This window comes from Osmia lignaria, chromosome 5 (genome assembly GCF_051020975.1).
Source record: "Osmia lignaria lignaria isolate PbOS001 chromosome 5, iyOsmLign1, whole genome shotgun sequence".
NCBI lineage: Eukaryota > Metazoa > Arthropoda > Insecta > Hymenoptera > Megachilidae > Osmia > Osmia lignaria.
Window position 1 is genome coordinate 10,631,272 of NC_135036.1, and position 25,987 is coordinate 10,657,258.

A 25,987-nucleotide genomic window follows, 5' to 3' on the forward strand; every position below is an offset into this window, starting at 1 on the left:
AAAATCTTCTGGGGGTATCAGGGACCCCGTAGCATCATTTGATTCTGCATACCGACCTACCATTGGGGTTCCAAGGACCCCGATTGCACCGCCACTAGCGCCACCTATCGGGAAATCGCGGAAACTACTTGTCGAGTAGTTTCAGTCGTTTTCGTATAGATGGCGCAACGGTCGATTTTAAAAAATATTCTTGGGGTATCAGGGACCCCGTAGCATCATTTGACTCTGCATACCGACCTACCATTGTGGTTCCAAGGACCCCTATTGCAGCGCCACTTGCGCCACCTATCGGGAAATTGCGGAAACTACTTGTCGAGTAGTTTCAGCCGTTTTCGTATAGATGGCGCAACGGTCGACGTAAAAATATTCTTGGGGTATCAGGGACCCCGAAGCATCATTTGACTCTGCATACCGACCTACCATTGGGGTTCCAAGGACCCCGATTGCAGCGCCACTAGCGCCACCTATCGGGAAATTGCGGAAACTACTTGTCGAGTAGTTTCGGCCGTTTTCGTATAGATGGCGCTATAGTCGAATTTGAAATTATTTACTATAAAGGGTTTAATTTTACAATTAAACTTTAATTAACGTTTTAATTTTTATGTTAGTTGCACACACTCGAAAACTGTCGAAAACAAAAGCATGTCCACTTTTGTTGGATCTGTAGTCACTGTAAAGATATAATTAATTGTTTAAAACATTAAAAACGCACAGCTTTATGTATGTATGCATAATATTATTTAGAGAATGTCAAACATTTTACAGAATTATTGATCATTATGACGCTGTTTTAATTATTTTTGGCAGTATACATGATTGATCAAAAAGATAACATTTTTAATATCAATTGTTGAAAAAGTACAATTAAAAAATTCGTATAAAGTCATTCATAATTTAAAATAGTTAATTACAAAAAATGTATTATTACAGGAAACGTTGTTGAAAGAAGAATATTTGCAAAGGTTATAAATCAGTTCAAAATGGCAAGCACAGGAGGTAATGTACTACCTAAATTTCGTAACACTTTTAAAATAGCAACAAAAGATCTGATACAATGGTTCCCTGGACATATGGGCAAAGGTGTGAAACAAATGCAACGGCAACTGAAAAATGTAGATTGTATCATTGAAGTGCACGATGCAAGAGTTCCAATTTCTGGCCATTATGCAGATTTTAGCAATTCTTTAACTGGATTAAAGCCACATATTTTTATATTAAGCAAAATGGATTTAGCTGATATGAACCTGAGAGATTCTATTATAGAAAATTTAAAACAAAAGGATTTATCTAATGTGTTATTCACTAATTTGAAAGATACAACTTGCAAAGGGCTTAAGAAATTATTACCTTTAGCACAAAAATTAATTAAAGAATCAGACCGTTTTAATAGAGCACAGGAATCTACATATCAAATGATGATTATTGGTGTTCCAAATGTAGGAAAATCTTCGCTTATTAATCGTTTAAGGAATATTAATCTTCGTAAAAGTAATGCAGCACATGTTGGTGGTGTTGCTGGTATTACAAAATCTGTATCCACAAAAATACTAATATCACAAAATCCAAATATCTATGTCTTGGATACACCTGGAATTTTAGCTCCTAGAATATATGATGTAGATACTGGTTTAAAATTAGCATTAGTTGGCTGTATGCAAGATCATTTAGTAGGACCAGAAGTACTTGCAGATTATTTATTGTTTTGGTTAAATAAATGTAAAAAATTTGAATATGTAGAAAAATTAAATTTACCAGAACCGAATGATAACATATTACATGTTCTTACATATGTTGCTGCGAAATTAAAAAAAACTGTAAGACTAAAAAACTATGATGGACAGATTATTCAAAAACCAGACACAAGATTTGCAGCAGAACATTTTATCTCCATGTTCAGGAAGGGAGAGTTAGGTTACTATTGCTTAGATGAAGATATATTAAAATGAACAATAAATTAAGTACCAAAAATAGAAATAAAAAAATAACTGCAAATAATATAACTGACACTGTATATTTAATTTGTATACATATATGTAAACAAGTAGTTTTACTAAATATGAAGAAGATTGAATTTATTACTTATCTAGATTTAAAGAAACAGCTAGAAATGAATTTCTAATTAACATATAAAAATGTTTTTATTCAGGGGACAAAAAACGTTAATAACAATACATATTAAATAGTATTCAACAATTGTGTAATAGCAATAACAATAATAAATATAAGTTGAAAGTTTAATATGAATTGTTGAACTTTATTATAATCTATTAAAGTGATATACATCATCACAGATTTCTGTCTATAATAAAAGATAAATTTTTTATTCGTGGAATAAATACATATTCGTAAATAAATTGTCGCCCATTAAGCAGTTGGTTTCATAAGTCCCGTTATATCGGTAGCATTTCTTTCGACGTATTCCAAAGTCCTGTTAGTTTCACTGCATGAAACTTCGTCGAGTATGATAAGTTTTGAATCTCACTCGTCGAATTATTAGAATATTTTCAAATTTAAATTACAAGTAACTTTTTAATTATATTCAAAAATTTAAAGAATAATAAATTTTATTATTAAACGACAATTGTAGTGAAAATGTTTGCAAGATTTACGTTTTATCCAACGCTTTTATATAATGTATTAATGGAAAAAGTTTCATCACGAAATTGGTATGATAGAATCGACGAAGTAGTTATATTAGGTGCCCTACCGTTTCGCGGTATGACAAAACAGGTGTGTACTTATAAGTTATAAAATTATATATATAATTAATAATATTAATGTCACATAATGTATAAATATATAAAAACTGTACTATTTAAAATTTCAGTTAATAACTGAAGAAAATGTTAAAGCTGTTGTATCGATGAATGAAGATTATGAACTACGAGTATTTTCTAACACTGAAAAGGTACACCAATTATAAGCTACAATTAATAATGTTTAGTAAAAATAATATTGAATTGATACGTACTTTTTATTTTAGGAATGGCAGATACACAATGTTGAATTTTTGCAATTATCTACAACAGATATATTCCAGTCACCTTCACAAGAAAAGTTACTACTTGGTGTAAATTTTATTAACAAGTTTCATAATATACCGATTAAACTAAATAAATCTAATATCGATGACGAAACTTACCCTCATGGAAGTGTTTATGTACATTGTAAAGCAGGAAGAACGCGCAGTGCAACATTAGTTGGGTGCTATTTAATGATGGTTAGACAGAAAACAATATTAGATCACATTTGAAATGGGCAAAATGGATATTTATAATTTAAAAATAATTTTTAGAAAAATCAATGGACTCCAGAGGAAGCAGTAGCATACATGAAACAAAAAAGACCTCATATACTACTACATACAGCACAGTGGAATGCGCTACAGATTTTCTATAAAAATCATATAGAGAGTAGTAAATTATTTAAATAAATACAAGATTTATAAATCTGTTATTATTGTTACAATAGTATGTACAAAAAACTTAATTCGTTATAGACTAGTTCTGAACGACTATTTTCCTTGTATATATTTATAACTTACTTTGTAAAATAGAATTTCAACTGTTTTTTACATGTGTAAATGCAAAAGTTCTAGCTTCTTCAGCTGCTTCGTGTATTAGATGTTTCTGTGAAGCTTCTGAAATATTTATGGTTCTCATACTAGCAACTAAAGACGGATCAAAACCTTTGGTTGGAACATATTTTGCATTAAAAACATCAAGAACGATGTTCATCCACGTTCGTGCATTAAACGAATCAGATACAAGGTCCTGTATGAAATAAAATATTTTAATTAATTAGTCTACATAAGTTTAAAATAATTTGTTAATATGCTTTCTATACCTGCGGTACAGAACACCATGCTTTTATTGTTCCATTATGGTGTACAATAATAAGTATTGGCATATTTGGATAAAGAGATACAGCTTCCTGAAGTGATAAATGCACGAGGTTCTTATGCAAACAATGAACAACAAAAGAAGGCGTTGCGTTGAATTCATTTTTTATCTCCATATTTATAAAAGACCTTCAGAAAATAATACGAATAAATAAAATAAGTTACATTTGGTATGTGATCATGAATAAAGTGTAATACTCACTTTTCTATTTCTTTCGCTCTCATCTTAGCGAGATCATTTAAATCTTTTAATTTCAGTAAACAGTCTTCTTTAATAAGGTATGGTATTGATACTTCTTCATTATCTTTATTATTCATTTCATGCTCAATTTCTTTACTAATTGATTTAAATGTTTCATATGTAATTTCTTCAGTTTTTAATTTTTCCTCTAAATCAAAAATTCTAGACTGTACTTTTTCAGCAATTAATTTAGCAACTGTTGCAAGTGGTCCTACAACAGCTTTAACATTAAAATTTGCCGATCCTTTTGAATAGTAACTTTGGAAATAAAAATGTTCTAATATTCCTGTTTTAAAAACGTGTGTGCCGCAACATGCTTCTCTAAACAAAGTATAGGATACTAATTGTCATTAAGAATAAAACTACATGTAACGTAAAAATGCACAAGGAATACTTACTTTGATTTTAAATTCAGCGAATCTATTTCTACAACTCTGATACCCGTATAAGGATAGATTTCTCCAGGTATTAATGATACAGAATCTTCTGTTAACAATTCTAATGAATTTAATACTTTTGTAGTGATTGGAACATTGGCTTCTATAGCGCTATTTACACGTTTTTCGATTTCTTCCAGCTGCTTACGAGAAAGTTTTTCTCCAAAAGAATTAAATTGAAACTTTAAATTATGCGGAAGAATGAGAGAATTACGCGGATAAACTCCCTGAATAATTTCCTTTACACATGCATTTAACAGATGTGCTGCAGTATGATGCTGCATTGTTCCAATTCGAAATTCAGGTAAAATAGAAACTATACAACTGTCACCAATTTTTAATTTTTCACCCCAAATTCTGAAGAAAAAATATCTTCATTATATTTTCTAAATATCAACTACATGTATGTAATTGCTTAGAAAAGAATTAATACTTACTTTAAATCGCTTTGATTAAACTTTCCGAAATGTATAACATAATCATTAATTTTTCTCACATTATTTATACTGAAATTTAACTCTTTTGTACTAATGGAGCCTTTATCTGACACTTGACCACCTTCCAATGAATAACATACTGTTTTATCCAGTATAATTCCAATTTCATCTTCATCCGATTTTATACCATAATTTGCAGTATTTTTGGATATAATGGAATATATATTTTCGTCTCCTCGGTTAAATATTATGTTATCTAAAATAAATACATTTTTATGCTTTATTATTTGTGTATAATTGACACTAAATGCACATGTAGTAACTGACAAATTGTACCATTTATTATTAATGCTACAATTTTACTGTCAATGGTAGGGAATTGATAATTATCTCCATCATGAATATATTTATACTTGAAACTGTCATCAGTTTTAAGTACATGATTTTTCTGAAGCGTTTCCAGAGATTTCCTTAACATCACTTCACTGCTCTTTACTAAGCCAATTCTTGATTGATTCCTGAGTTTTTCTAATTCATTTTGAAAGGCTAGACTATCGAAATTTAATGATTCAACTTCTGCTAGTTCACTTATTGTTTCTACACTTAAACCATGTGTATCATATAACTTAAAAGCAACTTTTCCTGTTAATATATCAGTTGCTTTCCTACAAAATTCATAGAAGATTCATAGAAAAACCTATATCCTATATCATGTCGAGTACACATAAATTCTGTTAATATTTACAATTCTTTAAGTGTACTTTGTAGATACTTATATCCATTTACTAGTCCAGGAGCTGTCCATTCAGATATGGATACTAGTTGAGGACGTGTTGCAACAATTTTTTTCCATTCTTTACCAGAAGTATTTTGTAATTTTATATATAATTCTTCTTCAAATTTTATTATTTTCTGTACCTAAATTACAATACGATATTAAATTATGTTTCATATTATTATGATTTCATGTTGCATATTACCGTTTTAAGATTATCCTGCAATTCTGGATAAACATCTCCTAAATTTTCTGCTACAGCATACGAGAGTTCATGAAGTATTCCTTGCTTCTTAAATATCTTTTCACCTACATCAATTGCTTTTCTTATTATTTTTCTAAGTTTATTACTGAAAATGTTTACACTTACAATAATACATCCCTTACTGCTGCAAATATTTAAGACTTACCTTTGTTCTGGAATCATTCCATCTGCTAGAGCCACAGAAATCATTCTACTATGATCTGCCAATACCCTATATCCACTGTCAAGTCCAACTTCATCATTATAAAATTTACCCTCATAATCTGGAGCTTTTGTATACTTCTGAATGGCTTTAAAAAGAGGCTGGAAAAGATCTGTATCATAATTTGAGCTTTTTCCTTGTAATAATGCAACTAATCTCTCAAGTCCCATGCCTGTATCAACATGATGTTTTGGAAGAGGTACTATTGTACCATCTGTTAACCTACCATCAAACAATACACTGTAGTTAACTTTTAGATCTTGTTTATATGTTACATACCTTAGGTATTGTATGAAAACTATGTTCCATAATTCTGTGAGAGCTGAAGAAGCTTTATTAACTTGCACTGATCGATTTGATAATTGTTTTGTATAATCTATATGTATCTCTGTACAAGGACCACATGGTCCTGAGATTCCCATTTCCCAGAAGTTTTCTTGTAATCCAAATGGTATAATTTTGTCTTTTGCAACACCAATACTTAACCAAATATCTCTACATTCTAAATCAGGTTCTAATTTCAATTTTTCATCTCCACCAAAATAAGTTACATGTAAAAATTCTTTATTAATATTATATTGGTTTGTTAATAGATCCCAAGCATAACGGCATGCCTTTTCCTAAATATGTAAATTTGTGTTGTTTAGTTGAAATTAAAAAGTAGTAAATCATTCTGAGATAATGTACTTCCAGAAGTTTACCTTAAAATATTCTCCAAAAGACCAATTTCCTAACATTTCAAAGAATGTGTGATGATAACTATCACTTCCAACTACATTTAAATCATTGTGTTTTCCACTAACTCTAATACATTTTTGTGAGTTCACAGCTTTCAGCATAGGTGGATCATAATAATTTAAGAAAACTCCCTTAAACTAAAAAGCAAACAATACTTATTAATATGTTTATTACAATAAAGATATAAAAGTAATTCATTACAAAGAAGTTCAGAGAACAAACTTACTTGATTCATTCCAGCATTAACAAATGCAACTGTATGATCATTAAGAGGTACAACAGGACTTGATCGAATAAAAGTATGTCCTAAATCTTGTTTAAAATAATCTAAAAATTCATTTCTAATTAAGTTTGCACTTTTTTTTATTGGACCAGAAGTATTAGAACAGTATGATCGTACTGACAAAATAAAATTCATGTCTTTTCTTTATTAAAGTATATTTATAAGTACATACACCATACATTAGTGTATTTTGAAACATTAATATATGTACATACAATATTATGTAAAACCTTTCAAACTTTAATTTTTTCAAAATTATATAAATTACGTATATTTACATTAACTTATAACAAAAGTATGGTTTAATTAAAAAGAATATTTCTTCAATTGGTTAAAATTACACGATATATTTTCAAATCTTGTTACTATATATATAGTAACAAATAATACAAAGTGCCTGGTTAGCATTACTTTTTTGCAGTGAGTTCATTTTTTTTTTAATTTAAACACTATTTATATCAATCCATTTATTACATAATGATAATGCTATACTTTGTTGATAAGCATTAAAATTTTTATATTTTCAACAGAAGAAATGTGTATTTATTCATGAAAATGTGACTTATTTGCAGATAATCTAGTGACTTTTGTCGTTCAATCTATTATAGGTGGCAATAGATAACATGAAACATTGCTTTCCGTCAAAAGTGTTCAAGGTGGAAATCGTTGACGCCATTTCGTATCTCGTTTCGCTGTTAGCGTCACGAAAGTTTTGTCCCTTTTTACTTTAATTTAATTTTGCCAAAACGTCGCAGCCACATGTAAGTAGTAACGTAATTTTTGTAGTGAAATATTCGATGGCCGAAATGATCTAAAAGAAATGTCCAATTTTGTGTGGTAAAGAGATTTCGCATATCGTCAATTACTACTAGGGCACGCCAAGGGCCGGTTGTTTTTAGATATCCTTTTGTATTATATTCCCATATTATTCTGTTTTGTTTCTAATTCGATTTAAAATAAATTATTTCACTTCTTTCGGTCATAATAATTACGTTTAAGTAGAAAAATGTAATTGATTCCCTTTTTTTATTGATAAAAACGTGATAACTTTCATGGCCTTGAAAAAAAGTATATAAGCGTCTTCTGCGTTTACCGGAAAAAATACCCATTCAAAATTTTCTAAATAGCTTTCCCCTTAAGTTCTTTCAGCAGTTTAAGTTTAAAATTTATAAAATTAAAATAATTTTTTTATCTTGTTTTATTTGGAAAAAAAAATACAAAATTATTTTATTTGCAATTTCAGACACCTGTTCTTTTTTGTGATTGTAAAAACGTAAAACACTGAATTTTTACGTATAATGTATAATCATGTAAGTTTTATGCATTTTTTTAATATTCTTGAAATGCTGTAGATTCTCCATTTCAGGAAATTTCAAGGAAATGTTAATGCTTACATGTAACCATTTCTTCCAAAGGTATTAATTTTTAATGCATATATAAGTACTTAAAAATGTTTATAATTTACTTTTTTATAGTATTCATTTCTTATCATAATATTATTCTATATGTATTTATTGATATTACTAATGTTACAGTTAAATCGAAAGATGGAATTCACTTTTTTAAGTACAATAAATTTTCTATATTTAAAAACATATTTTCTTAGCATTACTATACAATGTATTTTATAATACATTTATAATTAATTTATTAAAAAATTTGTTTACTATGAATCAATTGAATCAAAGATATTTCTAGTTCCGATATAAATCAACTTGTAAGCATCATTTCAATATTTAGTTAATAGTTCACCTGTTTCTAACGCTTCAGTTATTTTTTATCATTATTTATCTTAAATTGTTTATAAAGAACATTTAAAAGTTTTTTTTTTAATGCATGGTTTAGTTCTGTTATATATATTAGTAAGATACAATATTAATATTGAATGTTTTATTTTGTGTAAAATATTATTGTGATTATAACTGTGAATTCTTATTGTATGATTAAACTAAAAAAAAGTAAAGTTTCATAAGTTTTACAGTTTTGTAACAAGAATAATCATAAAAATTTTACTACAAAAATTACATGCTTAAAAAGTTGATTCAAACAAAAATGTAATCTTGTTTGTGTATAAAATTATAATACAAATAATATTAATTGATATAAATGATTCCAAAATGTTCTATAAATTATTGGAAGAATTGTACAAAGCGTTACATGTATATTAGTTATAATTATTATAAGCATTAATATCAAAGTGGAATCATTTAAAAAGTGAAGCAATATAACTACAGAATATCAATTAATAATATTCTTTTTTTATTTTCAGAAAATGGTTTCATCTAATCAACCGGTAAGAACAATGCTAATAGTAACTTGTATATTTTCATTTGGTATTATTTGATGACTTCATTATTTATTTATTATGTATCAAAATTTAATTTTTTTACTAAAAAGCATTAGTTAAATGATATGATATGTTCCTGGGTATGTAAAATGTATATTTTTTTTTTTTTTTGTACAAATTCGTATGTTTTATACAAATCTTTAGTTACTTATTTTATATTTTAGAATTATAATGTTATACATAATAACGTGATAATTATAATGTTGATGTTGATTAGTAATTGTTGCTGACAAGCTCGGTGATATTACATTATCATTAACATATGATTCTTGTAATAATGATAATAGTTTTGAGCGAGATGAAATCTCTAACAGACACCATGCTTTTATGATAATAGAAGTATGATCGTTTTAGAGATACAACAAAACTACTTTTTTTGTAATTTATATTTAGCTATATATTATATACTTTATATATAAGTGTATATATATATATATATATATACATGTATGTGCATGTGTTATAATTAAGTAAATAAATATAATGTAGAACCGTTCCTAATTAGATATTTTAATTTTGCAGAGGAAAACAAAAATATTTGTGGGTCGGTTACCAGAAAATTGTCGCAACGATGAGTTGCGAGCATTATTTTTACGTTTTGGTGAGGTAACTGAGTGCGATGTCATGAATCGGTATGGGTTTGTCCACATGGCGCGCGAGGAAGATGCGGCTGCAGCGATCAAAGCGCTTCACAATTCCAACTTCAAAGGGGCGACAATCAATGTGGAACAGTCTACCGGCAAATCACGTGGAGGAGGAGGAGGACGCAGGGATGGCGACAGAAGAGGTGGACCAATGAGAGGTGGTAGAGGAGGACGAGACGGTGGTAGAGACGCTCGTCCTGGACCTTACAATGATAGAAGAGGTTTGTATAACTTACATTTTATCATACTACATTTTAATGAAACCATTTTCTCATTATCAATTATAAATTCATTCAATATTTCTAACATATTAAGTATATGCTATTTAAAGGTACAGTTATTATTCGATGAAGATTTTCTTGAAAAAGAAAATCATCTGTTTTATTCTACGATTACAAAGTGTTGTTGATACAAGTTCTGTGATAATAGCATATACTTATTATAATGTAGTATAATGCAATAAAGTGCAATGAGAAAATGGAAAACTTAAAAATATATATTTATGTGTTTTAATACAGACTAAAATACCAATTGGATATCTCGGCATGCTTTGCAGTTCTTCCGATCCAACTCGTTGGTTACGATGGATCTGCTGCAGGTGGCGTCGCAACCGGGTACACCGATTACAATCGTGGCGCTGGAGACTTTAGTGGACGTGGGGCTGACTTCGGGACCGGATACACCGACCGTGGAGCGTACGGGCAAAACGTGGGTAGCGCGGCGATGGGCTACACTTCAACAGCGCCTGGAATGGGAGGAGGATACGGACCAGCCACCGGAGCAGTTGGAGGATACGGACCTACCGGAACAGCTGACTACGGCCGAACAGACTATAGCCGCGCTGCAGATTTTGGAGCTAGAACAGATTATGGTAATTATTATTTCATTTAGCTCGATAGCTATTAACTATAGCTGTTCGCTTTACAATCATTCTAACATAAGAATGTTTATGTTTGCAGTTGTTGGAGGTGGAATGACTGGGGATTTTAGTCGTGGCGCACCAGGTCCAATGGATTATGGACGTACTGATAACTTTGGTGCAAATCGCACTGTTGATTATACAGCTAGAAATGATTATGATCGAACTGCAACAGGACCTATGAGAAATGGTGGTGGTGCGGTTGCCACTACTGGGTATGGCACAGGGTACACAGATGTAGGATATGATGAAAGCCACTGGTAATCTTTTATTTGCTTTTCAACATTGGATATAAGATTTAAGATAATAATTTCGGTATTCTAAATTTAAACTAACATAACGTGCATATTTGAAAAACGCGGTATCAGAATAAAAAACTCTTATATGACAGTTCAAACACAAAAATGCTGAATTGAAACTTCATTTTTATTCTAACCTGTAATGCTTGAACTAATTCATAATTTCTTAAATACAATATTACATATATACCTTTGATTAATCACGCTTGAGAAAGATTTTCTGGTGCATTATACAGGATAGAGTGAAAATAAGTTAATATATTCGAATTGTGTATGACACAGGGGTTATCCGGGCGGGCCTGGGGATATGATGGGTGGGCCCGGGGGGGTAAGTCAGGGAGCTACGATGGCCTATGACAGGAGGGATGGTCCCCCTGTTAATGATATGCCTCCGTTTAACAGGCCAATGAGTACAGGACCCAGCTACAGCACTGGGGCACCTAGTTACAGTACTGGTCCAGGACCACAAGCAGATATGTTTAGTAGAAGACCAGGCAGTGCTGTCCCCAGTGGTGGATATCCTCCTGTTGGTGGAGGGTAAGTTAGAGAATTAAATTTATTTCAATCACTGTAAATAAGAAGATGAAATATGAAAGAAATTGAATTTTTGTTTTAGTTATACCGAAGGATACGACAGACCAGACGCATATGGTCCTCCGCGTAGTGGTGGACGGTAAGTTTTCTTATCATTACTATTACATTTTAACATATCACACTTTTCACACGAATGCGTTTTTCAAAGTGACACTTATTACACAGCGTTGAAGAGCGATGTTAATTAATGCGAATAATGATCGTTCGTTAATCAGGCGACCACGCTCTTTTTGCGCAACGTTATTACATTCAGTTAAACCACTGATCCTCAATGTGTTCACGTTTCTTATGCGGATCGAATTAGGTTTAAATATATTTTCTGTAAAAGTATAAGGTGTGACACTTAGCGCGGGGGGAATAAAACCTTTCTTGATCATCGAAAGCGTACATTTGTGCATGCTACGGCACACTGTTGATCTTGATTGTTGACGAAATACAAAGATAATCGTTCTGCGACTTTTCTAATGTCGAGTGTGAAAGAGAACAGAGGTAGTTGTGTATTTCTCGTTTCAAATTAAACTTTGATGTTTATACGTTAGATTTTCTTTTAATTTCATCTAATAATCTAAAGTTTATCGATGAATCGAAGCATGAAAATATTTTATCAACAAGTTTTTAACTATTTTTAATTAAATTTTAAATAGTGTAGTCTACAGATGATGCATTTAATATTGAAATCAAGAATTTGAATTACTTTGTATGTATAAAATCAGTTCTCTGAATAGTAAACCTTTCAATTTCTTTTTTTTTCCTTATGAAGAATTTACATCTTTAGATTTGGGTTTTTTTTTTTTTTTTAATATACTCTTATGGGGGACGTTCGTTTTTATTAGTTTTCTTAAATGCTACCTCTCTTCTTTTATGTACTCTGCGCCAAAAGTCCGCGAAATTCAGCGTCCACGTCGAGAAGGTATTTGCGAGTAATCGGCCGATGATTTTGGCAGATGATAACGATGACAACGACGACGACGTTAAATAAACCATAATGCGTTACGACACACTGCGCCGTCGGTATTCGTGCATATCAATATACGCACGAAATTCAATAGAATTCATTTTTTTTTTCTTATTTTTTTTTTTTTTTATGAACGTTGTACAAGAAACAATGCGTAATCAAGATGCATATATGTACGTAGAAAGGAAGCTCGGTTCGCCACGATAATTGCGTTTGCGTTTCTTATTTGTCACGCGTCTCTTTGCCAAGAAATGTTGCAACCGAACAAGGTAGCAAGACAATTTTGCCGATTTTATTCCGAAATTTCACGCTCTAAACGCATCGTGGTTCGCGGTTATTTAAACGTTATCGATCAACTGTTTTGCGAAAATGGCGAGAATGACGCCTTTTTATGCGGCGATAAAATAGCTTTAAACATGTGATAACTTATCAGACCTGGGCACATGTGTACGGCGTTTCTTAAATAGAAGCGTTTATCAATAGGGGATTATAAATTGGCGGGTTTTCTTTGTTACCCCTTTAGTTGGACTCTGCACAGTGCTGAGTACAGATCTACGAGGGCGACGATAAAAAATTTTTTGTTTCTTCTTTCCTACTTTCTCAAAGTTACTTTAATTTTTCTAATTTGATTTCTCTCTATTCTTTCAATTTTCTTCACTAAAGAATTTTCATAGAATCTCATTCCCCAGGTCTGTAAGTTGTATATCATTCGGTAAATGTGTGTTATGCATTCGTTGCGAGAATGAGAACCGAAAAAAAAAAAAAAACGAATCAGGTTTCCGTACATCGTCGTATGATTGAAAAGATACGAATAATTGTCGAAAATTCGCGCGTACCAGTGTTACATCTTATACTTTCCAGCATTTTGTTTCGCCGCAAGGCGATTAGATGGAATTAATACTGCGATTTTTCATTTTTTGACCTTTTAGCTTCCCAGGTCCGGCAGACGCGATGCCACCGAGGTACTAAAAGCGTACTAAAGCAAAATACTAAAGCGCATGCGAAAGGCACCCTTAAACAAACAAACAAAAAAACAAAAAACAAAAAAAAAAAAATACAAAAAACGAAAAATACAAAAAAAAAGCCTCTTTAGTGTGGTGGTCATTCGGCTTACGGAATCGAATACCTAGGAACTGCCCTGTGTCCGACATACAGAGTCCATATACCATTACATACGATATATACTATGTATAATGATAGATACGATAGAGATACGATAACGTTTAACGCTTAACTTAAGCCACGGTAAGAAATAAGAAGCATCAAATATGAGTAATAATAAAAATAATGAACACAACATTGACGAAGAGCAAAGAAGAAGATCGAATCCCCCGATTGATGTGAAACAAACAAGAGACAAACGAACAGAAAACAAATACTATTCTAAGATGGAATCAAGGGATTTTATAGTGTCGTTCATTTTATTTTTCCAGCAAATAGCGGATATTCATTTTGTTTTGCAATTTCAGTTTCGTAGTGTTTTCTTGATATATTTCTTATGTTTTTCTCTAAATCTCTCTCTCTCTCTCTCTCTTGTTTCTCGTAGCGCTAAAAAACAGAAACAACCCGATTAGAAAAGGGTTAACGGGTTGAACAATTATCTTTTTATCTATCTTATTGTCACATAATAATTACACAATTAGGATAAAATAATTTCGTTATAAGTTTATATATACATAAAATATTTAGATCAGCAAGATGATGGTGAACTTAGGATATTAAACAAAAATAAAAAAAAAACAACAAAACCTAATACATGCTGTATAATCTTTTTTTACACGTAAGAACTTGGATAATGTTTTAAATGTTCATTAATAAAGCAAAGAAACGTGTTTGCAGAAGAGTTATCAATGTACCTTGACGGAATGAAAAATAAAATTCAAACGTACATATCTTTAAGTCTCTGTTGGATTGAAATGTTTCAGAAGTGTACTGTTATATTTTTGGTAACAAAAGAAACCTTTATCATTATTTAGATGTGTTCCACGTGTTGTACCATTGAGGATCTATCTTTATTTTTAATTTTTCTTTTTTTCTTTATACTCTTTCGTTTCGTGCATTGATTATACGTTTGTTTATGCTTTTCAAGCAAACTTTCTACTAAATCTTCTCTTCGTTGAAACGTGCGAAGCTGGGCTAGCCGATAGAAGGGGATCGTCGAAGAAATAAATCTAATATGGAAGATGATATAAAGTGAAAGAAATGGTATATCAATCGCGCGGTATCGTTTTTTTCTCGTTCTACAGCGAACCAACTAGGAATGTTTGGCGAGCGTTCCATTTGTGGTACACAAATTATTATTATCTCAATGATGTTTTGCATTGCAACATTATTATAGAAATTAAGCTAATATAATTACATAGAATATCTATGATCGAGATCAATCGTTTGACAATATGTTTTTTCTTCTCTACATACATCCATTATATCTTTTACTGAAATTGCTTTTCATTTTTCAGAGTCGAACAGTTAGATCAGACAGGGATACAGAAGTGAAGTTTTCAAAACGCTCGCTGTGGACCAAGATATCGTACATGCGTCTACTATAGTTTCCACCATAAACATGTGTACAAAGTGTTTCCACTCGATTATCATTGGGACACTCTGTATGTGTATTTATAATAATTCATTTATTCTTAACTCATTGCACTTCAAATCTATCTCAGTTTGTATAAATTACAGTTCAAATATTTCTTAAGAAAATCACTGTGCAAAGAGTTAACGATAAGAAACAATGTTACCAAATAATTTCTTAAGTTTTTAAATATAACGTTGGAATATTTAGTGTTTACTTTGCTGAATGTATTCGGTCCACAGCGTCCGTACATCATAAATTTTAATGTTCCTATTATAGAAATCTCCATGTACAACAAATGTTTCTTTGTCAATTCGAATCTCCTACCCTCTGTAAGAAAGTTAATAGTATAATACTGAACCATACGTTCTGATCTCGATCATTTGTATTAATTTGGTATGTTTAAAAAGAGAAAAGTTCTATTGAATGTACGAAAGGTACTTTGTTATGAAAATACAAGTGTAAATGCAGAACTTCATTTGGAAGTTGATGGAGAAATCTACAATGACTTGTACTTAGAACAGCGTAATCTTGAATTGTGCGACGAACCCGCGTAAGCGCAGCTCACTTCGAATCCTGGTGGCATATCAACGTCAGATTATACGAAGAGACGATATCAAGTCGCTTACCTATGCGTGTGGCCCGTAGATGCGACCACTGGTGAATAATGCAAGCTTCGATATGCGGATAACGTGCTACAAATTGCGTTTGCGCTCAAAGCTGGCGGTGCTTTGAATTTAAACAGAAGGTATGTTTAACGCGTGCGCCCTTTACTCTTTGCTCATTAAAGCAAAATAGAAATATTTATATATACATATATATATATCAAAGAAAAGATAATAAATAACAGAATGCGCTCTCTTACGCGCATTGTGTCTATTATCAATCATATTGCGAACGCTGAAAATGCACGGAACTACGAGAAAAAAAATAAAAAATAGATAAAATGTTAATACAATCGTCGATTGTGATATTACCGTTGCGAACGTGCTGCGATGGCGAATGTTTTCAGCATTTAACACGCGTTAATTCTAATTCCATCTCCTACTAAATGACCAATTTTGCTCTTTTTTTTTTATTTATCAAAAACGTTTCATTTAAAGGCGCTACAGTTGAATAATTTAAAGTACAGTTACTTTGTTCCACTAGATTATTAATGTCGACAAACTTGTTGTTTTTCAAACTGATACACTGCATTTTAAAATTACTTTAAGTATATTTTTCAATTAATCAGAAGATTATCTTTATGGATGAACTGTTTGTTGCTGTAATGTTATTCTTGTAACTTGTGTACCGTTGTTCATACATACATTTTAGTTACCATTGATTATACTATCAGAAACTGAATAATATTAAATTCATTTTTACAGGCGCTAATACTAGACATTAAACGATACAAATTGACACTTGCGACAGAATGTAACGGGGATGGAATTAGGAGTAAATTAATGGGAGTACAGTTTCTTCATGTGAATATCGAAGCATCAAATTTTTCTTTAGTCTTAAGATTTCACAAGAAATATCTATGCTCGTCTCTGTTACGGGCTTTGAAAATCCACTGTGCACCAAATAATACAATATTTTTGATAGATTACAAGCGGGATGACGACTCAGTGAGGACAATGAGATGAACTCAGATTGGAAGTATGGGTCCTAATAATACCATGGAGTCTCTTCCTGTATACTCAGGTCCGTGGATTTATTCCATCAACAGGAATGTTTGCAACGACGTTAAAAAGAAGAAAGTTGCGGGAAAAGAAGAGAAAAAAGAATTTCTCTTTTTGTTCAGGTGTATTAAAGATGTAAGGAACAACGATCATTATTATTTTCTGAAGTATTTTATATTTCGTTCTGATACACATCACTGTTTGATACGTGAATGTAAGCAGTCAGTATTATTTTATTGTCAACCCTCGGATAGTGGTAATTTACCTTGTAAATCTAGATCGTCAGTTTAATATTTCTTACACAAAGAAATAGTAAACCATTGTACATAAGATAAACAAAAATCAGTCTCTGTTAATTCGAAACCACTATCTGAGGCTTAATGAAAGTTTAAAAAAAAGAAAACTTCAAACTGATGTCTACATTGCACACCTAATGTATCTATTGTTATACTGGTCCTAAACTTGTAAAGAAAGAAAATCTATGTAATAAATATTTTTTCCATGCATTATTAAATTGAAAATATTCAATATTTCAGTGATGTGGCTTATAACCCGGGTCTTGTTAACTTACTAATTCTATTACATAAATTTTTACAGGATTCTTTGATATTTAATACAAGCATTATATATTTAACATAGTAATGAACTTTTTATAAATGTATAAAGAGTACAAATTTTCAAAATAATACTAAAATATGTTCAAAATAAAATGCATAAAATAATAATGCTACTGTATTAAATATTGTTTCAAAATCTATAAATGTTTTATTATGATTTATGTAAACTTTTATATTTTCATTGCAGTTTAGTTGGTGTTCAATAACTTCGCCGTAGGAATATGTCTGTCGTTATGAAAGTTTAGGCTCGGGCCCAACACCTCCTGCAAGTTTGTAGACTAATGATGCCACATCTACAATTAATTTCTTAAGATCATTTTCATTTTCACATTCTGCATATACCCGTACCACATCTTCGGTACCCGAGGGCCTAAAAGTATACATTTTTAAATATTTTTTTTATACTTTCTACATGCTATTAAATATATGATATATGATAATAATTACCTTAAGAAAGATCGACCTTTATTGTACCGTGATACAACTTTATCGATTTCCTTTTGTAATCCTGTAGGAGTTACGCATAGTCTTTCTGCGTCACTTGTTGTTATAACATTTTTATCAATAATTTTTACTTTTAGTTGCTTATTAGGCAAGTCATCGTAACTTCTTTCCCAATCTATAATACTCCAACCTTTTGCGTGTAAAATTGTTTCTACTAGTAACATGTCGCTAAAAGCATCCCCAACCGTTTGATTTATCACATCAATTATATTCATCAGTTTGGAAGCAGTCATTTTTTCAGTCGTAGACAAGCTACAAAATTACAGTATATATTTATATTGTACATTTTTTTTATATCTTGTTCTACTCAGTAGAGTTAGACAAAACTTACTGAGGATTTGTAGCAGCATTTTTAATCGCTTGAACCACAGTATCTTTAAAAATTACTGTTCCATGACCGTTTGCTTCAAAATACACTCCTATATCAAATTCTAATGCTTTCTTATGCAGATGTTTAATGCCAGTTGATACACAGACAACTGGAATTTGCTAAAAAATATAATACAAAAAATATAAATTTTCCTTGTGATATAATACTTATACTATTTTCAGAAAATTAACGCACCAATACATTTGAAATGTAATTAGTGGAACCACCATTGGCATATGCGGTTTGTACTAAGCCAAGTTGAAATGACAAATTACTTTCTTGTAAAAGTTCTTTCAAATATTGGGCAATAAGCGTTGCTATTCGGTCACCATCCATCAGATGGAATTTATTGTTTTCATCCAAATAAAAATAAATTACTCTATCTGCGTCACCATCTATGGACACGCATCTAACATTTGTTTTCAAAGGAAAATTTGCTGGTGGTGCTTGTTGTACTTTAACGTAATCAGCTCCACACTAAAATAAATTATTTGAAATTATTTAAGAATATATTCAAGTAAGTTGAAAGTTAAAATTATACCATGTGATTTAATTCTCCATTTCCATTGTTGTATATATTAATTTTGAGTGTTGTTTCTAAGTAACTTTGAAATTCTTTTGCTGCAATACCACCAACACCATTAGCAGCATCTAATGACAATTCTGCGACGTACTGTCCATTATTAATCTCACTTTGTCTTATGTACTTAAATCCTTCTGATAATTTTACATAGTAGCCATGTAGTGTAGGATTGCCATAACTGCCATGAGTATTTGTGCATACAACAATATAATGCAACTGAGGAGTTGTAACTATTCCAAAATCATTTAGAGTTCCATTTAAGGCTTGAATTCCTGCAATAGCAGCTTGTAGTAGTAATGGACCACTTTCTCTAGTATCTCTACCAGTTATTACAGTTGCATTTACAGACATATCAATATGCTGTTCTTTTAAAATCTGCTGTAGCATAGAAGGTAATTCTGAATCATCAACATTAGCTAAATTAGTAGCTATATGTTCCCAAGATGCTTCTAACATTTCACCAGCTGGGTCTATAAGTTTCACACCATTATCAGATCCAATGTTGTGACTTGCAGTAATCATTAAACCAACTGCAGCTATAAAAGAATCCTTTTTATTAGATAATAATATGAGTACAGTGTTGTATAATTCTATATTTTAACTCACCTTTTTTAATTTTAGACCTTAATACTGCTAGAAGTCCCATTCTATACATCACATGTTCAAGAACATTTGCCCTAAAATAGAATTAATAAATGTTTATAAATACTATTTATTATTAAAAGATAGGAGTAAGAGACTTACTTTGTTCTAAAACCAGCTGTTCCATATTGAATATAGTCGTTATCCCCTTTAATATATTTCGTATTAGAAATATTATCTAACTGAGAAGATTCCATTGTTTATTGTATTTTTATTCTTGAAACATAAAATTTAATTTCACGTATGCAGTAACACCTGTTACATTTACCATATGGATTGATTGCTGGAGTGAAAGAGAAAGTGTATTTTCACAAAGAAATACTAAAATAGAATATCATCATTTCTGAGAACATTTTATTAAATTGCAATAAAATTGCTTGTAAAATATTAGAAATAGAATTTAATATTTACAAATAGTGAAGATAATGTTACTTAACCTTATTTTCAAAGTTTCTTAAAGTTATTGTTTTTTACTTAAAATATATTACTTCTTATTATAAAACTCTTTATTATAATAGTTTGTTCGGTTCTTGATATGTACTACTATGTATATAGTAGTTTTTATTATAAATTTTTATCCAGTATACATTACAGACCAACTACAATGATACTTTTATCAGATTGTATATAGTATTTATCTTTCTCCTTTTATCAGATTAAAAAAATGAATTTTTTTGTAACTTCTTTTATTGCTATGTTTGTATTGTTTAGTGAAAATTGCTTTATCTTTATTTCAATACCTACATTAATAATATGAATTATGGAAAAGAATGCCTTAAGATTCATTCAGGTATTCTTATCAGTAAGCACAAACACATAATTACTTATTCATTCACATTTATTAAAAATAAAATTAACCATATTTATAAAAAAATAAAATCAACAACATAATTCAGAACAGAAATAAATAACATAAAATTTTAAATAATTAGCGCTACTTATACATTTACTACATAGCATTAATATTAAATTGAAAATAATATTAAAAACAAGAAAACCAAAACTATAGAGATAAAAACAATAAATATATATGACTGCAGTAATAATAAAATACAAATATATCAGCCGAATCTTTCAATACTTTACCTCTCATCATCTCTCCTCTTTTTAAAATGTATTTTTGGAATTTTCACCATTTATTTCTAATTTAAAACTTTCAGTAGGTGTATCAGATTTAATGCAATTGTTATTCAATTGTGCATCTACATTAGTTTCGCTTATTGTTTCATCATTTTGTACACATTTCCTTATTTCGTGGCCAATAGCTGCACCAAGAGGAGGTGGAACTGCATTTCCAACTTGTCGATGTTTATCAAGTATATTGCCATAAAAACGAAACGAATCAGGAAATCCTTGAGATCTAGCACATTCTCGTACACTTACCACACGAGTTTCTACTGGATGTAATACACGCCCCTAGAAAATTACATAAATTTCTTATCTGCTCTCTCAAAGTATTCTTTCTAACAGTTTACTAACTGAAGTACCTGTTTTCCCATGGGCTCAGGGTTTGTAATAGTTGTACTAAAAAATCCATTCCATTCTAATCTTCCGTACAATCCCGACCAATGATTGTGACGATTTCCTGTGTGTGGTAAACACCATGGAATTAAAGTATTAAATTGTCTATCTGTAGGGTCACACGATTTTCCAATGCAACAACTACACACTCCTCGATATGCCCCTGTAGAACTTCTTCCAGCTTTTTTATCATCATAAGTATATTCCCTTAAATGAAAATTAAATATGTACAAATTGTAGTAACAGTGGTATAATTGAAAGGCAGATACATACAATTTCTTCGAATAAGTGCCATCGTTTAATCTCACAGCTATATTTGGTAAATCACGCCAATCTGAACCACTAGCAATTGGAATATGAGCCATTCTAGCTTCCACAAGAGGCGCCATTTCTTTACATATATGATCTTTTAAGACAGGTTGATACTGTTTACCTCTCATCTAAAAAATATAAAACTGATATGTAAAACATAGGATTTATGTATTTCTAAATTAAAAATATTTCATTACCTTTCTTTGGAAATGTGATAATGGTTCACTATTATACGGCATTTCTTCTTTATTCCATCCATTTTTTATTTCTGGTAAATCATACATTGCATCTTTGACTGTGATCGTTCTTAATGGTGCTGACTCTTTCCAACTACAATTTGAACTATATTTTTTATTATCTACTAATACACTTAATTGACAGGCACGTTTACTAAATACGTGTGTAGGTTCTGGATATTTTGGTAACATTTGTCCAGGTGCAGCAGCCAAAATGATCATTCTTCTTCTAGTTTGAGGTACACCATAATTTCCAGCTTGAAGAATACCAAATGTACATTGGTAACCCATGCGAATTAAACATCTTAATGTCAATTTCAAAACCATACTTTTCTTGAAAGATACAAAATTTCGAACATTTTCCATGATAAAAAACTTAGGCCTATAGTAATCACAGTACGCTAAATAAGAAACAACAAGGGAGTTTTTGAACAAAGAATATTGTCGTGAATTGAAACGATTCATTCCACTAAAACCCTGACACGGTGGACCACCGCATAACAATTCAACTTGACCTTTTTGAGGAAGTTTTTGACCAATTTCGTTTGTCGTATCACCGTTCATTACTTTTTGCAGTAATGTATTACAATCTTCTGTAAATACTGTTGTATTAGGATTATTTAAACGGTACGCATACGCGGCTGGTTCTTCTTTTTCTATGGCCCAAAGATTTTCAGCTACATCAGCTTGATGTAAACCTTCGGATAATCCACCACAACCAGCAAACACATCCAACGTTTTTAATTTTCTGAATATAGTCTTATATTCGATTGGTTGATTAGCGAATATTTTCTTCTTATTTTCCTCAGTCTTTTTACCTTTAAGTTTCAAGTTACCTTTACTTTTACCACATTTACCAATACCGATAGCATGATATGGTGGTTCATCAAATGATTTTTCTTGTACATTATAAGCTTCGTTAAAGTAAAAACGATTTGGTCCAGAAGCAGTCCATTCATCAATGGATTGATTTAAATTAACAGAATAAACAAGATAACATTTGCCAACAACTTCAGCGAATTTAATATTACATATTTCATCGCTCCAATAAACCATATTTAAATCAACTTGTTCCATTAATGAAACATCTCTGTGCGTGTTTTCTGGTCTATATAATTTGTTTACTTTGATATTAATCTCAGCAGGTGAAACTATCATATCATTTGTACTAGCGTATATTGTATTTATGTAGCCCAAGCAAAATGGTTTAGGAGTATCTAAATTTGAACCCTTCACATGATCAGAATACTTTCTATAAAATTCCGGATATATATCTTCATCAACATTTTTCTTTTTTGGCTTCATGGTATCTTGAAATGTAATTTTATGTTTAAATTTGTAAGCTTCTGGTTGTAAAAATACAGCTGTACCAACTCTGTATTCTTCTCCCTTGTACTTCACTACTCCATAAACAACTTCTTTGCTATTTTTTTCTTCTATTAACTCATACACCTTCGGTGTATTGAACTGCTGTAATGCTCTTAAACGAGCACAAGCAGGACAAAATCGATGAATAGTTTCTTTACGAGGACATTCTGGATCGATTGAAGGATCTTCGAATCTGGCCGTTTCAGGCGTGTAACGTTTTTGATAAAAAAATGTTCTACCATCCACGTCTTTTATTTCATCATCGAGACTTAAATTTGTATTACCTATTTCAGCCCAATTTTCTGGTGGTTTTTTAAAATGAACAGTACATTTTGTCTTAACAGCTTTGAAGGGGACATCATCACAATCGTCGCTCAAAAATAATTCTATAGGGTCTGATGTTTCCCCAAGAATAGTATCAGTTCCTCTGTGAAACCAATTAGCATGAAATTGTTTCAAACCATTTTTGTTCTCCCACATGTAAACGACTTTGGCAACGTGTAATGGAATTGCTGGATTTCTTGGTTCTACAAGTACACAATCATTTATTTCTATTCTCTCATCACCCACTGTAACAGACTTATAGAATGTTTTTAAATTATCAGCAGCAATTTGATCTCCAGTCCATATAATATCTTTTTTGAATTCTTTAAAAACTGTTTTTCTGTTTTCTTGTTCCTCAATTTTCTTGCTTTCCAGTAGAGCTTCATACTCGTCTTCATTTTCTAAATCAGAATCATCTGCTTCCTGTATGGCCATGTTTGGGCATCTTCTTTTAATGCAAGCCTGCTTGCCTCTTCCAGTTCCTCCGAATTTGATCATATCTTTACAAGAACTACAAAGACCACAATCGGGTTGCTGACAATTTTCACATATACCGCATCTTTGTCTTTTAGGTCCCATCTTCATTTTATCATCCTGTTTACTTAATTGATCAGCAAAAATATTTTCAAACGTATTGCTAACTAATTGCGTTGTGGTCGCCTTCGTCCAACCAGGTGTTTTAATTTTCTGTTCTCGACGTTGTGTTCGACGAAGAGCTGCTCTTTTTCCTAACGTAACACCCGCGAGATTTGCTAATGCTCGCATACAAGGAGTTGTAATAAAAAGGACATCATCAGAACCGGCAGAATTATCAAATGATAATACTTGATCACATATAAACTGTGCATGTCTCAATAAAGAATCCTCTGTGAATTTTGTCGTACCTTTTGGTGGTACAATTGTTTGAAGTTTATTGAGTAAATCTTCATAGCTTGGACTAATTTCATCTAAGAGAAATTCAATAACCAATTTGCTCATGTATATTTTTTCTTTAACTACATCCATAAAAGGAGCATAGGCTTCGGATGGTTCCATTAAAATGTATTCACCAAATGCAGTATTGAAACCTATAAGGGCTAATTCTCCTCCATCAAAACCAGAAACATACCACTCATTTATTGGACCCATATCTTTGGCTGGTACTCCACCCTCAGGGGATGAATCTTCTTCATAAATGGCTTTCATATATCCAGAAAAATATAACAGTACATTTTTCTCTATTAATCCAGCATCAAAAGGACATAAATGGCCATTTTTATCATAAACACTGAAATTCATACAGCATAAATATATAGTTATGCATAAATTCTTTTGACAAATTATACAAAATTAAGAAATTTTACCTAAAATAAGTTAATTTATTTTGAGGGTGTTCGTCACTTTCATGTATAAAAGATTCATTTCCATTAAATAAACATAATCTTGAATCAATCAAAGCAATTTCTTCATCTACAGCACCATTTGGATGTCCAGGATAAAATTTTATTTCATCATTTAATTTTTGACGACAGTATTCACATTTACCAGGAAATATATTATTTGTCTTTCTAATTTGAAATTTTAATATATCTGTATTGTTGTTTTCAGTCTTAATTTTTTTTTCCTGATGTTCATCTGCATGTTCTTGACTTGTCTGTGGATTGTTATTTTCTTTATCCTGTTCAGTTGTATTTAATAAATTATCTTCACCTTTGACATCTTGACAGTTTTGTAAATGTTCTTCATTATTTCCATCAATGCTCATCCGCTTTCTTTTAGCAACTTGTTTAGAGAACATATCAATTATAGATAATCCATGTTTATTAGCTTTAGATGTACTAGGTTTCATTGTGATCTAATTTTTAACAATTAAATTAAAACGTTAAAGTATTTTTTTACATTTATTATATATAATACAATTTTTACTTACATGTTTATAAATTTATAATTAATTGTTAAAAATTGATAGAACTCATGTGCTTCATAGATGTTGTGTTTGGAGTTCAGATTCATGTATAAGACACTAATACTAATCATTTAAAACAACACAACTGTGTTATTTACGATAATATATTCTTACATTTAATCAGTCTACATAACGTAATTTAATATTTGAACATTGTAAATTGTAAACAACGCTTATTCTGTTCAAAGAACCTTTACTGTTTTCCTATGTTTTCCCGCCTTCACTGTTACCAAATTAATTATATTCAAATCTCAGGGGAATGTTAAATTGTTTTATAATTGTTTTA

General features: G+C 30.9%; 6 protein-coding genes across 16 annotated transcripts; 3 read left to right on the forward strand and 3 right to left on the reverse strand.

Annotated features, from left to right (window-relative positions):
• The first annotated feature begins 644 nt into the window (after positions 1-644).
• On the forward strand, positions 645-3,545 carry PTPMT1 (protein tyrosine phosphatase, mitochondrial 1). Its single transcript, XM_034325516.2, has 6 exons — positions 645-720; positions 931-996; positions 2,588-2,730; positions 2,828-2,908; positions 2,984-3,220; positions 3,296-3,545. The coding sequence occupies exons 2-6, from the start codon at positions 981-983 to the stop codon at positions 3,431-3,433; spliced, it is 615 nt and encodes a 204-aa protein (XP_034181407.1). The 5' UTR covers positions 645-720; positions 931-980; the 3' UTR covers positions 3,434-3,545.
• LOC117604906 (mitochondrial GTPase 1) lies at positions 981-2,160 on the forward strand. Its single transcript, XM_034325506.2, has one exon. The coding sequence runs from the start codon at positions 981-983 to the stop codon at positions 1,944-1,946; it is 966 nt and encodes a 321-aa protein (XP_034181397.2). The 3' UTR covers positions 1,947-2,160.
• Positions 3,546-3,560: 15 nt separating the features above from the next.
• Positions 3,561-7,492, reverse strand: AlaRS-m (alanine--tRNA ligase, mitochondrial). 2 transcript variants are annotated; one of them, XM_034325450.2, is made up of 12 exons: positions 7,223-7,492; positions 6,960-7,133; positions 6,538-6,878; positions 6,202-6,480; positions 5,997-6,117; positions 5,762-5,934; positions 5,353-5,681; positions 5,017-5,272; positions 4,541-4,936; positions 4,104-4,463; positions 3,847-4,030; positions 3,561-3,773 (listed from the first exon to the last, which is right to left on the reverse strand). In XM_034325450.2, exons 1-12 carry the CDS (start codon positions 7,412-7,414, stop codon positions 3,561-3,563), a joined length of 3,018 nt encoding a protein of 1,005 aa, XP_034181341.2. In that variant the 5' UTR covers positions 7,415-7,492. The 2 variants fall into 2 exon arrangements, with proteins under 2 accessions (XP_034181341.2, XP_034181340.2); XM_034325449.2 differs by having other exon boundaries at positions 5,997-6,141; positions 7,223-7,491.
• A 391-nt stretch (positions 7,493-7,883) lies between these two features.
• On the forward strand, positions 7,884-17,358 carry LOC117604876 (uncharacterized). 10 transcript variants are annotated; one of them, XR_004581518.2, is made up of 10 exons: positions 7,884-8,040; positions 8,523-8,589; positions 9,549-9,572; positions 10,149-10,491; positions 10,827-11,141; positions 11,230-11,449; positions 11,771-12,025; positions 12,105-12,161; positions 15,497-16,360; positions 17,203-17,358. XR_004581518.2 is itself a non-coding variant. In XM_034325418.2 (10 exons), exons 4-10 carry the CDS (start codon positions 9,552-9,554, stop codon positions 14,004-14,006), a joined length of 1,251 nt encoding a protein of 416 aa, XP_034181309.1. In that variant the 5' UTR covers positions 7,894-8,040; positions 8,523-8,589; positions 8,646-8,694; positions 9,549-9,551; the 3' UTR covers positions 14,007-14,869. The 10 variants fall into 10 exon arrangements, 9 of the variants coding, with proteins under 9 accessions (XP_034181310.1, XP_034181306.1, XP_034181311.1 ...); XM_034325418.2 differs by lacking the exons at positions 15,497-16,360; positions 17,203-17,358 and adding exons at positions 8,646-8,694; positions 13,967-14,869 and having other exon boundaries at positions 7,894-8,040; XM_034325419.2 differs by lacking the exon at positions 15,497-16,360.
• A 143-nt stretch (positions 17,359-17,501) lies between these two features.
• nst (phosphoglucomutase 3-like protein nst) lies at positions 17,502-20,237 on the reverse strand. Its single transcript, XM_034325412.2, has 7 exons — positions 20,098-20,237; positions 19,960-20,030; positions 19,312-19,889; positions 18,966-19,247; positions 18,732-18,889; positions 18,344-18,652; positions 17,502-18,266 (listed from the first exon to the last, which is right to left on the reverse strand). The coding sequence occupies exons 1-7, from the start codon at positions 20,190-20,192 to the stop codon at positions 18,128-18,130; spliced, it is 1,632 nt and encodes a 543-aa protein (XP_034181303.1). The 5' UTR covers positions 20,193-20,237; the 3' UTR covers positions 17,502-18,127.
• An 865-nt stretch (positions 20,238-21,102) lies between these two features.
• Positions 21,103-25,977, reverse strand: Dnmt1a (DNA methyltransferase 1a). Its single transcript, XM_034325404.2, has 6 exons — positions 25,666-25,977; positions 25,100-25,590; positions 22,026-25,023; positions 21,790-21,956; positions 21,483-21,723; positions 21,103-21,411 (listed from the first exon to the last, which is right to left on the reverse strand). The coding sequence occupies exons 2-6, from the start codon at positions 25,582-25,584 to the stop codon at positions 21,103-21,105; spliced, it is 4,200 nt and encodes a 1,399-aa protein (XP_034181295.2). The 5' UTR covers positions 25,585-25,590; positions 25,666-25,977.
• Between the last annotated feature and the right edge of the window lie 10 nt (positions 25,978-25,987).

Bases quoted from the DNA above. Each gene is read 5' to 3' on its own strand.
- PTPMT1 (XM_034325516.2), top strand. The intron at 2,909-2,983 runs GTACACCAATTA...TTTTTATTTTAG, and splicing joins TATTTTCTAACACTGAAAAG to GAATGGCAGATACACAATGT. The intron at 3,221-3,295 runs GTTAGACAGAAA...AATAATTTTTAG, and splicing joins TTGGGTGCTATTTAATGATG to AAAAATCAATGGACTCCAGA.
- Dnmt1a (XM_034325404.2), bottom strand. From the start codon at position 25,584: ATGAAACCTAGTACATCTAAAGCTAATAAACATGGATTATCTATAATT. The intron at 21,957-22,025 runs GTAATGAAATAT...TATATTTTTTAG, and splicing joins TATCACATTTCCAAAGAAAG to ATGAGAGGTAAACAGTATCA. The intron at 21,724-21,789 runs GTATGTATCTGC...TTTTCATTTAAG, and splicing joins GGCACTTATTCGAAGAAATT to GGAATATACTTATGATGATA.
- LOC117604906 (XM_034325506.2), top strand. From the start codon at position 981: ATGGCAAGCACAGGAGGTAATGTACTACCTAAATTTCGTAACACTTTT.
- nst (XM_034325412.2), bottom strand. From the start codon at position 20,192: ATGGAATCTTCTCAGTTAGATAATATTTCTAATACGAAATATATTAAA. The intron at 20,031-20,097 runs GTAAGTCTCTTA...ATTCTATTTTAG, and splicing joins ACAGCTGGTTTTAGAACAAA to GGCAAATGTTCTTGAACATG. The intron at 19,248-19,311 runs GTATAATTTTAA...AATTTATTTTAG, and splicing joins ATGGAGAATTAAATCACATG to TGTGGAGCTGATTACGTTAA.
- AlaRS-m (XM_034325449.2), bottom strand. From the start codon at position 7,414: ATGAATTTTATTTTGTCAGTACGATCATACTGTTCTAATACTTCTGGT. The intron at 4,464-4,540 runs GTAAGTATTCCT...TACTTTGTTTAG, and splicing joins TCGCTGAATTTAAAATCAAA to AGAAGCATGTTGCGGCACAC. The intron at 3,774-3,846 runs GTATAGAAAGCA...TATTTCATACAG, and splicing joins CATGGTGTTCTGTACCGCAG to GACCTTGTATCTGATTCGTT.
- LOC117604876 (XM_034325415.2), top strand. The intron at 11,142-11,229 runs GTAATTATTATT...TTATGTTTGCAG, and splicing joins TGGAGCTAGAACAGATTATG to TTGTTGGAGGTGGAATGACT. The intron at 12,162-13,966 runs GTAAGTTTTCTT...TTGACCTTTTAG, and splicing joins CCTCCGCGTAGTGGTGGACG to CTTCCCAGGTCCGGCAGACG.